Consider the following 12,389-nt stretch of genomic DNA (forward strand, 5'->3'; position numbering starts at 1 on the left):
ATTCATGATTCGGCCCTTGAATGAGAGGTGGGTGTGTCACAAAAAAAAGCTAAAATTGACCAGTAGGAAATTTATTGGGCTATGGGGATTTGGCTTACTTGTGACCAATGACGGTTCATGGCAAGCAGAGAAAGAAGAAGACATAGGGGTGGCGTTCGGGGTAGGCGTTGGGTTGTGTTGGGTTGGTGGGACATTTTCTTTTCTTTTCTTTTTTGCCTAATTTTATTTCAGTGGATATATAAATAAAGTCCAGCTATAAAAAGAATAATTATTTACTTTCTAAAATAACACATGACATATTTTGAGTGGAAGTATCACTAGCTGATGTAGTGATACCGTACTACTCTATAATTTCTCAAGGTTTAGGGGCACCTTGTAACTCCAAACGCCTTGGGACTCTTCTTCAAATCCTGGTTCATCATAAATCACTGTAATTACATTTATTTTGATTTTATTTGCCAACCTTTTGTTTTTTATAAATTATTTGAGGGGGTTGTGCACAGCTACAATGGGAATAGCATAAACACAACTATTTTATTTGAGGGGCACCTTGTATACTATGAATTTTATTTCGAAGATTTAAACAATCTATTTTTTAAGTCTTCATTCATAAATCTTCCTCCCAAGAAAAAAATTAGACCAATTCATGGGCGGAACCACACTAAGGGCTACAACCTAGTGTGGTTTTTTAAGGAAAAAAAATATAAAACCTATATATTTAACTTGGTTTCAATATTAGCCCAGTATATATTAACTTATTTATAAAGCCCAAAAAAGTCCAATTTTTTTATTTATTTATAAATTTAGTTGGAGGGCAGCAATAAAAATACACATTAAAATAGGTTCACTTTCAGTTATGTTATTGAACATATTTTCATTTTGATCATATGTGTTTTTCATTTGCATTTAATATGTATTTATTTTTTATTTTTGATAAAGAGTGATAGTATTTTATTGATAAGAGGAACATAAACAAGTACAGAGCCGCTATGGTGTTAAACCATATTTGGTTTATGTTAAAGCTTATTGAAAATTAGTCTATGGAGCTATGAACTAACATGGTTTATATAATTTAATGTTTACTTTTATTTCTAGAACGATTATAGAAATTGTAAGTACCAAAAAAATAATCATTAAATTTTAAACTAATAACTTTAGCTAGTCTATCGTTGAGTCTACCCGTTAAAAAATTTCTGGTTCCGCCCTTGGACCAATTGAAAACCATTAAGGCATATGCCACCCCCACCACCCCCTTTTTTATACTTTGCTTTGCTTGTTTAATCGTTCTTTGTTTGCTTGTTAGTTTAGTTGAGTCATAAAAAGGAAATCCATAAACATAGTCATAATTGGATTAGGTTAACTAATTAAAATCAATTTGATGTCTTCGTGGGAGATGTAAATGTAGAGAATTAATGCGAAGGCAGAGATGTAAGGCCCAGTTTGGTGCCTAGGATTGAATTAGATTGGATAAGTCACTAAATCTAAGGTATATATATATTTTTTTGGTCAATCAAAGTTTATTAAAACCCCAAAAATGGAAAGGAAACAAACAGAGAATACAAGGCCAAAAATGCCAATGCAGAAACAAAGTACCACAAGCACAGGGAAGATTAAACTAAGAACCAGAACAACCTAGTATAACAAATCTTCCCCATACAAAATCAAAACAAAATACAAAACCGAGCCACCGTCGCCACAAAGGGACCGGAGAACACACCTACCGCACCAATATGGCCACAAAGGAGGGGATTCACATCCTCCACATAAGTTAGCATAGTTGCACATAGAGACCCACCGATCTTATGTCAAGAACAAAATTTCCCAAAAAAATAGAAGCACATCAGCACAAGAACATTCCTCCAAGAGTCACTTTCCACTTCACACCTGAGTCCACTTGTGCACTAAGAAGAAAACAGCAACCAATCACAACACCAGCATGGTATATACCAAAGGATCGATATCAAGGGAGTGGACAGTATTGGTGCAAGCACCAAAGCTAGAGCCGTAGCAAGAGCTCTATATACAATCCGATAACGACGCGACAAAGCGCTCAAAGAAGTAGTTACAGACAGCAGCCAGCCAGGCAACAGCTCGGATCAGAGTTGGACTTGATATTTAGAATTTCCCAAACCAAAACCAATAACCGAACACGAGAAGGGAAGGAGCTGTTCGAAAAGAGACCCGTGCCGTGCCGTGCCATGCATGTATTTAATCTACAACTTGCAGACCCGTCTGTCACTGAACACTGAACACTGATCACATTCACTCAAAGGCACATAACAAAACTTTATAATTTGTTTGTATCATACGCCAGCCAGTTGCACAAGGATTGTATATGAATGGCACACAATATGTGGTGTTAATGGCAGTCCAATCCACATTCCTCCAGGACTGGGCCATCCGACTTGGCCAAGAATGGATCAACCCGAACCCATAAAAGGGAGAAGATGGAAGCCAGCAGTATTGACCACACAATAATGATTGTAGGAGTTCTGTTCTGCCTACCAAGCAGACCCTTGAGGAAAGGATAGAGGTGAACAATAACCCAGAAGGCAAAGAAGAGCTTACCAAACAGAGGCCCCCATGACTCATACCCATTGTTTATAGCATTGGAGACTCCAGCGACTACGCCTATCAAGTTTATTATGAGCAGTGTGGTTGGTGGGATGAGCAATGTCGTCCACTTAAATGCATAAAGCTCCGAGAAATCTGCGTCGTCCCCTGCTTTTGATGTCACAGTAAAGTTTGTATCAACACCAGCTAAAACCTTTAAAATCCCTTGAAACACAGCAAACAAATGCGCTGACACCCCTCCAATCACCCAAAACTGCTCATTTCTCCACCACTCATCAATGCCAACGCCACTCCATCTCATTTCCAATATGCTCGTTGTAAAGATGCAGACGAAAAGAGACAGAAACCACAAGCTAGCAACATTGCTCAGCTGCAGTAAAAAATATAAATTAATGTTTGAAAAATAATCTTAGATACCTATCATGTGCTAAGTGAGTCATAAAGTAGAGCAAGTCACTACTCTCCATCAAATTTTATGTACCTCTGGAGTGATAAATTTGCCTGTTAGCAGACATACAGCAGGTAGAGTGCAATAAGCAAGAAGTGGAATGGATGTCCATGGATATACAGTAGCATTTATGTAAGACAGACGTTCCAACCACTTCAGACCCCCTCCATACCCGTACCAAAGAGGGCAATGCCTACTCAAGAATATTTCGATTGATCCAAGGGCCCACCGAAGGACTTGGTGCAAACGATCAGACAGATTAATGGGAGCAGACCCTTTAAATGCAGGCCTTGCAGGGATACAATATATGGATCGCCACCCATGGCAATGCATTTTAAAGCCTGTTAGGATATCCTCTGTAACTGAACCATATATCCAGCCAACCTGGATTGGAAGGAAAGTTTAATTGAGCAAGCAAACAAATTATACCAAGATATAAGCACAGAAATGGGATCACCATCTTACCTCCTTTCCCCATTCTGTTTTATCTTCATAGCCACAGCTAATGACATGGATGGCTTCTTTAAGCAGAGATGCTGGGCTGGTGCTTTTCAGTGTCCCTCCATCCTCTAGCAAGGTGGATGCCACAAACACAGAAGACTGCCCAAACTTCTTTTCCAACTTCTCCTCAGACATCAGAGTCAAATTTTTAACTTCAACACCTGACAAGGACTTCTGAAGTCAAAAGGCAAACAAGTTTGCTGCGAAACAAGGAACAATTTGGTGTATTTACCATTTATAAAAAGACCTATCTCTACAAAGGTAGCAAACATACATCTACACCTCTATCACCTGCCTGGCATAAGTTAGGGCTGCTAGATTGAGACCAATTTTATGGAAGGCAAGGGTTTACCTTCAATGCCCTCTTCGATACCCTCCAGAGCACAGACAGGTGCCAGAGCCTCTGTATCTCCCTTCCTGGAATTCCTTTTCTTCATATCAGTCTTAGGTTTGTTGGCCTTCTTCCTCTTTCCAGAACAAAAGCATCCACAACAGCACCATTTTGGCAAGCAGTTGCATGTCCTGGTTGGTGGCTTCTTTGTTTTTGGAGCATCATAACCATAGAGAGCCTGCCTTCTGAAGACACATCCAGTCCCGACGTAGATAGGCCCTTGGATTCCATCCAAGCCTTTCATGTTAATCTGTTATTGATGATGACTTACATGTTAAATCTGAAATAGAACACAAACGAATGCAAAAAGAAACAAAGATGTCTCACTGGATATAGAAGCATACATCGAAGAACACCGTATTTCGGTTGGCATATCGGTCATGCCTGTCGATACCATCAAATCTCTGTGGGAACTGGACATAGCACACTCTCTTTCCTACCAACGGATCCATCATGAAACACATTGACTCTCTAAGAGCTTTACTATTATTGATATAGTGATCACAATCCAAGTTCAACAAGTAAGGTGCATTCGTAAGAACAGCTGAGACTCTCACCTGTTTGACATACAAGATGACAAGAAAATGTGACTCCCAAAGGAAAAAGAAGAGAGAGACAACAAATACACAAAATTTTATCGACTGCTAAGAATATGGACTTCCAAAGAACTCTCTCTCTCTTTTTCAATTTAACCTACCAAAGCATTCATTGCTCCAGCCTTTTTGTGGTGGTTAAACCCAGGTCTCTTTTCTCTAGAAACATATACCAGGCGTGGTAATTCTTTCCCATCTGTGTCATGTCCTCCACTTTGGCCAAGAAAAACCTAAGAAGGTGCATCTAAACTGGTTTATGCCAAAATGCACGGGAACTATATGTGTACAATACAATATCAAATTCTCATGTCACAAACCTGAATCATCCCAGGATGATCACGAACATTATTTCCAGGCCACGGAGTTCCATCTTGCATCGTCCATCCTTCTTCTGGAACCTTCTGAGCTTTAGCAACCAAAGCATTGATTCGAACTTTAAACTCTTCATATTCTCTCTGAAACAATAGTAAGTGGAATATTTACTAATATTTTCTGCAATGAGTAAGAAGGAAGTATCAACTGGTAGTAACCCTCCCAACCTTCATTGCTCTCCGTTCCTTCACAAATGATGGAAGCACCTTATCTTTAAGATAATCTATCTTTTGTGCAAAATACCATTCAGGTGCCCGTGGTTCTATGCTAAACTTCTTACAGAAAGGGACCCACTTTTTAGCAAACTCAGATGTTTCAGACAGTGCCTCAAATGTCAGCATAGCAGCACCATCATCTGAAACATAACATGAGACCTTGTCGACAGGGTAGTCCACTGCAAGAATGGAAAGAACAGTGTTTGCAGTCACCAAAGGAGGCTCCTTCAACGGATCAACTGTACTGACATAAATATCAACAGGGCAAAGTTGTGAAGGCTGGCCTTCTTTCTCATACCTGAAAAATGGAGAATTAGCATGAACTGTAAATGCGCTCAAATGCAGACCAAAAGGAAAGTCGTATTCAGATTACTTGCCTCAGGGACAATCTGTCCAGATAAGTTTCCCTGTCAATGGGAAGCCACTTTGGGAACTGATCAAGAATCCATGAAACAGCAAACCAAATCTCACAAATTACTGAGATGAGCCACAGTGCATATGCATCATTCACAGGATGCATGACCCGATAATGAAAGAAGAATCCAAGAGCAACAAGTCGAATCATGATGATCATTCGGTAAGGATTGATTTGGCTCGATGGAATTGGCAATTTTCTTGACAAGGGCTGTCTTGCCTCATCCATTCTGACCCATGAGTGACACAAATAATTTCCAGTGATCAGCAATCCTTGCATATTTCAAGCATTATGGTATAGGAAATGGGAATATTAATAACTAACTTTAGAGGAGAGAAATTGGGCTAATTTTAAATTTAAATCATATTAGCTCTCACTCTGTATTTGAATATGCATTCATTAGGGGCCTATGTAGAGAAATTGCCCTACAATGACTAAACACAATTCACAACCTCAGAAAAAAGGAGCAAAACTGCAGAGGAGCACTTACAGTGGTAGATCAGGGCCATTCCCATCCCCATCATAGTCCCAATCTTTGCCACCATTTTCATGTTTCATCATCTGTAATTTCTCTTGCTTTTGCTTCCAACTCTCCATCCTTTCCTTCCAAGCAACACTACCATAGCCATAAGCAGCGAGGTCTTTGGAAGGATCCATGGATCTGGCTTGTACTGCAAAAAGGATAGATGCCAAAAATTCAAGTTAACATAAAGAGGGCAGGTAGCCAAGAAGAATTGGATTTGGAGTATGTGAAGGAAGGCAAGACTGCTGAGTGAGATGGTTACCTGGAAAGGCAGGATCTGAGAAAGGAAGAGGGTGGATCCTTTTGCCTCCGGCAGTAGTTCCCATGAAAGAAGGGACCAAAGCATGTTGTTCAGGAGGGATATCATCAACCTGCGCCAACAACTCACAAGCATTATTAAAGCAACAAGCAACGCATGGAAGAAGGAAAGTATGGAAACGATGAGTTAGGAAAGCAATCTTGTTCAATTGAGTGAGAATTGAATTGAATGTGAGAGTACCATTTGACCATTTGTAAGGAGGGGATGTTGGGGGATGGGATGAAGGACTTGAGGGAAATCAGAGTCAGAGGCACGGCCATAGGTCATGTGGCCGTGAAGCATTGTGTCTGCAGCAAGCGCCTGCTGCATACCATGTCTGCTCCTTGTTGCATCAAAACTGAATTCGTGCTCCAAGTCATCCACACCATCTTCTTCTTCATCACCCTGCACCCTGGCACACCCTGGCACCCATAAAAACTCCAACATTATTAACTGATATGAAATATTCAATTATATATTCAGTAGTAGTATTAAAATTTACAACAACTATGAGATAGTAGCAGTAGTAGGAGAAAATTGGTATAATTAGTTGGAGTGGTTACCCTTAAGACGTTTGAAGCGGGTCTTGCACTGAGGACAGACTTGGCTTCCCTCGCAGCGCTCATACTCATAGCAAGTGCGGCAAATGGGAAAGGCACACTCGTTACAGGCCACGAACAGCTCCCCGTCTGCAGTCAGGCCTACATCATCTCCACAAATCTGGCAAATCTGCCCCTGTAATGCTTTCGGCTACAAAACCAACACATCAACAGTTACACTAGATTCATTCATTCATTCATTCATTCATTCATTCATTCACAATTGATACACAGTCTATATTAATTAACTAATTAACAACACAAAGGGCAGCAGCAGCAGCCACAAATTACCAACCAAAATGTAAACATAGATAATTAAGAAAGCAATGAAGAGTTAGCAAATTAATGAGCATTACAGCAGATTCCCCATCACGTTCACGGCGGATGACGACAAGCTCATTCCGGTTGTGAGAGCCGGCAACTAAACCAGCACTCGCCTCCATTTCAGAATTCAGACAGCTAGAGATCGATCTCCCGTCTTATCCTTATTTATTGTAGCTGCTAGCTACTCCCACATCTGCAACTATGCCCACCGACAGCGTTGCTACAATTTCTTTAGCTCTCTCTCTCTCTCACACTCAGTTTGGAAATATCAAGGAAGATTTGCTGCTGCTCCTCCTCCTCCACCTCCTCTTCTGGCTTTTCTCGCTCTTATCATTCTTTGCTTCTCACTTATCTCGCTCAATTCGTTTAACTTCCCTTGCTCGGTAATTTTTGTTTTTGTTACCAAAACATAATAATATACGCCGATCAGCTCACAGATGATCAAGTACAAGCCATCTGTTTCCTTTTTAACTCAACTCACTCTCTCACATCAGAATTCAGATAAAAAATAATTAATAAATTAACTTAAACCTAATTACCAACTAACCCCAACTCAGAACAAGTCAAGTCAGAACTCAGTCACTCACTCTAGTTCTTCTAGTAGTGAAAACTCTCTTCTCTCTCTTATTGTTCCTGAGTTAATTAATAACATTCTCTCTCTCATCCTTAATTTTCCCTCTTATTAAAAAAAGTCTTATCAATATCTCCGCCGACACAACTGCTGCTTCTGCGTCATTATTACTCACAACTCGTACACTATTCTCTAACGGTAACGATTCTCTCGCGTCAACTCCTCGCTTAAAAACTCAACTCTTTGCTTGCTTGCTTGCCGTTAATTAGATAACACAGAAAACTGCTTACGTCATATTTACTCTGAGCCAATCAGCGATTCCTTCAGGGATCTTCCTGGCTGCTGTAACTGTAAATAATTGGACAGAAGAAGAAAACTGACGGCGGGATAAAAAAAAACAAGACAGAAAAAGATCACCATTAAAGACGAAAATACGCGAGCTGGATTGAGGATCTACGGATATCCGAACTTCTGAATATGTAAAGATTGGAACCATCGATCTAACCAATGGCTGTTCCTAATTCTGATTAAAAAAATATCAACCACAACTCAACAACCTTCTTCATTGTTGTTTCTCTTTTATCTATTTCTTTATTAATTTACTTACACAAAGGAAAAAAAAAAAAGTAAAACCAGAGCAATAAACAAGAAACGTTGAATTATTAAAAAATGTTGACCAATAGTTTATCAATTCTTGTGAAAGTAATTAATAGTTATATATAATAAGAGTGGTGCTAGAGGCACCAACTTTAGGCACCAATTTGGTCACCAATTCTCTAATAGAGGTGGAGCCCTCCAATACAACGGGTCCCAAACTCTATTAGAGAGTTGGTGCTCAAGTTAGTGCCCAAAGTTGATCCCTCTAATCATTTTCCATATAATAATGAAAGAAAAAACTGAAGTGAATATAAACAACTGGGCACATGTGGAATCAGGCGGTCACGTCGCCAAACGGTCTGCTAGCTGTATCTCGTCGTTCCCTCTCTCCTGTCCTGTCTGACCCACCACCACTCTCTCATATAGATATATATATATATATATATATATATATATATATATATATCTCTCTGCTACTGTAGATTTGGGGACTCCTTTTGACTTTGCTTTTATTTATTTCCTTCCCTCGCCAACTCTACCTTTGACTCTCACTCTAAGTTACATATGCGATCACTGATTCACTGATCAATTTATCAAGCTTCCTAATTACGTAACGCTCAACTACTGCTCATCTCAAACTAATTGGCCTCCATCATAATTCATAGACAAATCTTACAATATTTTATGTCTTTATCAATGTAGCTGCCAATTAACAGAACTAGCAAGTTCCTTCACTCGTTTATATGTCCTTTCCTTCCCCCTTCCCACGAACCCTGATTGTTGCATCAAGTTTACAGTATCACTAACATAGACATAAATAATGTATTCATGGTTGGATAATGTTGTTCACTATGTAACAGCTCTCGGACTCCATCATTATTATATGGGCTTGTGTGCGACTCATAAGTCCACTATATACCAATGGAAAAGATTATGTGGGCTAGTAACCATGTAATCGGCGAACCTAGTATTCTATTATATGGTAGGTTCTTATTATTGGACTTGGACTGTTACTAGTACTACCTTTGTTAGGATTAGGTCTTTCCTTGATCGGAGGAAAACCAAATTGACATTGTTTTTACCATATATGGCTGAGCACATTCCGCAGACGATGAAGCAAAACCACCACTTGCCGAAGACCAAGTAGGAAGAGTAACCTAACACAACAGTCCCACGTCGCCAAAGTATGAAGGTCGGCATCACGCAGGAGACCACTTGTAATTCGGAAGGCCATAACTACTGATTGATACTTACCTTGCCAAATAAATTCAAGGCACTCGCCTTCACCTGGTGCACACATGTCGCGCCACTGTTTATACCTGAAATTTTTGGCCCACGACCCTAAAAGTATTGTTGACATGTTGCTAGCCCATTGGCTAGACTTCGGCCCAATATAGAAGGCCCAAACCCAAGACCATAAAGGGCAGTGGTCGAACCCCTTCAGCCACGGCCGTCCTCGGCCCATGGATGAAGGATCGGCCCAATATTTGAAAGGTCAGCCTAATCGCGAGAACGTATCGAGGATGACAATAGACCAAAGGTTCGGTCTTAGGTCACGACCATAGTATTTTGAGCCACGGTCGAGTAAGGAGTATAGGTTGTTGTCATGACGTGTCCATTATCTTGGGAGATGTGCAGGTGGCGCACTAAGGAATTATGGGAACGGGATTTTAGGAAAATGGTGAAGACTTTGTGCATCGTGACAAGGCGCATTTATGAAGATCAGTCCGTGAGACCCATGACAAACAATAATGAAAGAAGTGGTTACCTTGGCTTCTACCTGAGCTCAAAATCATCCTCCAATCAGAGCCAGCCGTAGACCGAATACTTGGTCAAGGTCGTGGTTACTTCTAGCTGTGGTCAAACTCCAAGTGCCCGTCGTTGTCAAAAGAACGTGTCCATTACCTTGGGAAGCGCCCTAATCAGTAACTTTTAAGGGTGCGACAAGGCGCATTCATTAAGACCAGTCCATGGGGCCATATGACCCAAGATCGAAAGAGATGGCAAGAATTCTCTGCCTTGCCTTTACCTCGCTCTCCTTCTATAAATACAAGACTCCCAACAACAGAATGAAGGTCCAGCACCAAACAAAACCTCTAACAAGCAACTTATCTTTTTCCTGTAATGTATTTTCAATATCTTAAAATGTTTTCTTAGGAATGGGATAACTATTGTTAGAAAATCCCTTCCGCCTAAGTGGGCATTCCCCATTCCTATCCATTCATCAAAGTATGAACAACATTTTTCTTGTTTCTTGCAAAGATTATCTTGAGCACCACCCTTTGCATCCAAATTTCTCCAGATAATCACGTTTCAGGAGAAGTCTAAACCCAATTAACGACCAAGTTTGGTGCAGCCATCGTCAAATTACCCAATTTGGCGACCCCATCATCTACCAATCGCCAATCACATGTTCAGCACCACAAGCCGTTGAATAACCAGATTCGGCACCATCACAACGACCGTCTTCACCATCACCAATGGTCTTGTAGTTTAGGCCGTGAACTTGACGGCCGATGTTTGTGTAGGATTTCAAAACATTTTTAAGAAGTTCATTTGAATATTAAACATGCATTTAATCAAATTAATCGCAGCGAAAGTCTATGGTTGTGGTTTAAATTAAAAAACAAAACCTCTTCCAAGTATCTTAAGCCACGAACATTGATATGTTTTCATAAATGGAAAATTTAAGAGAAATGATAAGATCTAATTACCCTTGAAGCAATTATATGAACCAATTTGTGTTTGGTCTTCTCTTGATGATTTCCTCTTTGTTGATCTTCTCTTTGATCTTTGGTCTTTCTCCTCCATGTGAGCCACAAAAGTATATGGCCTCTTAAGTCTCCACACCAATGGAACCTTGAGATGAGAGGAAGTATATTGAGAATACAAGGATGCTAGTGCAAGATTCTCAAGTTGGTTTCAATCTAAACCCTTTGAAAGATGAAAGTGTTTCACTCTTGAAAACTCTCTTTTATCTCTCTTTGATCTCCCAAACCTATTTGGTTGATGTTGGATTGTGTTTGTATGTTAATTAGCTTATGGAACCAATTCCCATAAACATTTACTTAAGCATTTTCGGCCAAACCCCATTGGGCTTCCACAATTGGGCCTTGTGATACTTAAATCATAATATTTAGGTGTCTTAAGCCCTTGGGCTTGATATCTAACCATTTGGGCTTCCTATTAACTATTACCAAGGCCCAAATACGTTTTTACACGTAATAAATCATCCACATCAAATCAATCAAATTGATTTCCTCATTCTCATTTGTATTACTCAAAGTTAACCGTTTAAGGTGTGCGATTCATTAGGTTCTAATTAGCAAGGCGGTTGGAAAATATTAGAACTCTTTCTAATCAACTATAATTAAAACCCCTTTTTAATTCTTCCTTTATATGGATAGATCACAATCAATCCTAGAACTTCCACGAGCCAAGAGTGACATATAGCAATATATCAAGGCTACCCAAGCTAACCAGAATAGATGAAAAACCTATTCAGTTGGAATTGCAATGCAATACGATCCTTCTCTTATACAATGTTTCAAATCATATTATTAGGGTATGGATTAACTATGTCAAACCCCTAATATGATTTATAACCTCATGTGATTCAAAAGAACATGATTAAGAATAACATTCTAAACCAAGCTCAAAATACTTTGGCCAAAGATTTGCTGAATCACATCTTGAAACATTCGCCTTCTTTATTGAAGGTAGAGATTCCTTATTGAACATTCACATGCCCCTATGATGAATTAAGAGACCCCAATAACACTTAAGACAAATCTTTTACGGCTTGCCTTTGAGAGCTTCAAAGATCAATAACGTATCACAGGACAACCATGATCCCTCAGGTCTAAAGACTAATTTGCATTATTGCAACTATGAGTTCTCATTTGACATGTAGATAAATACTCCATACGAGAACTACGGTTGATCGCGTTCAGTGTACTCATTCACTA

At 39.7% G+C, this 12,389-nt stretch overlaps 1 protein-coding gene across 1 annotated transcript; it reads right to left on the minus strand.

Annotated features, from left to right (window-relative positions):
- Window positions 1–1,470: 1,470 nt before the first annotated feature.
- LOC110756193 (putative cellulose synthase A catalytic subunit 3 [UDP-forming]) lies at window positions 1,471–7,858 on the minus strand. Its single transcript, XM_021957593.2, has 14 exons — window positions 7,286–7,858; window positions 6,894–7,080; window positions 6,532–6,752; window positions 6,295–6,403; window positions 6,000–6,180; window positions 5,472–5,738; window positions 5,047–5,392; window positions 4,825–4,962; window positions 4,612–4,737; window positions 4,259–4,471; window positions 3,876–4,164; window positions 3,488–3,684; window positions 3,056–3,406; window positions 1,471–2,944 (listed from the first exon to the last, which is right to left on the minus strand). Exons 1-14 carry the CDS (start codon window positions 7,370–7,372, stop codon window positions 2,360–2,362), a joined length of 3,297 nt encoding a protein of 1,098 aa, XP_021813285.1. The 5' UTR covers window positions 7,373–7,858; the 3' UTR covers window positions 1,471–2,359.
- Between the last annotated feature and the right edge of the window lie 4,531 nt (window positions 7,859–12,389).

This window comes from Prunus avium, chromosome 5 (genome assembly GCF_965620075.1).
Source record: "Prunus avium chromosome 5, drPruAviu1.hap1.1, whole genome shotgun sequence".
Taxonomy (NCBI): Eukaryota; Viridiplantae; Streptophyta; class Magnoliopsida; order Rosales; family Rosaceae; genus Prunus; species Prunus avium.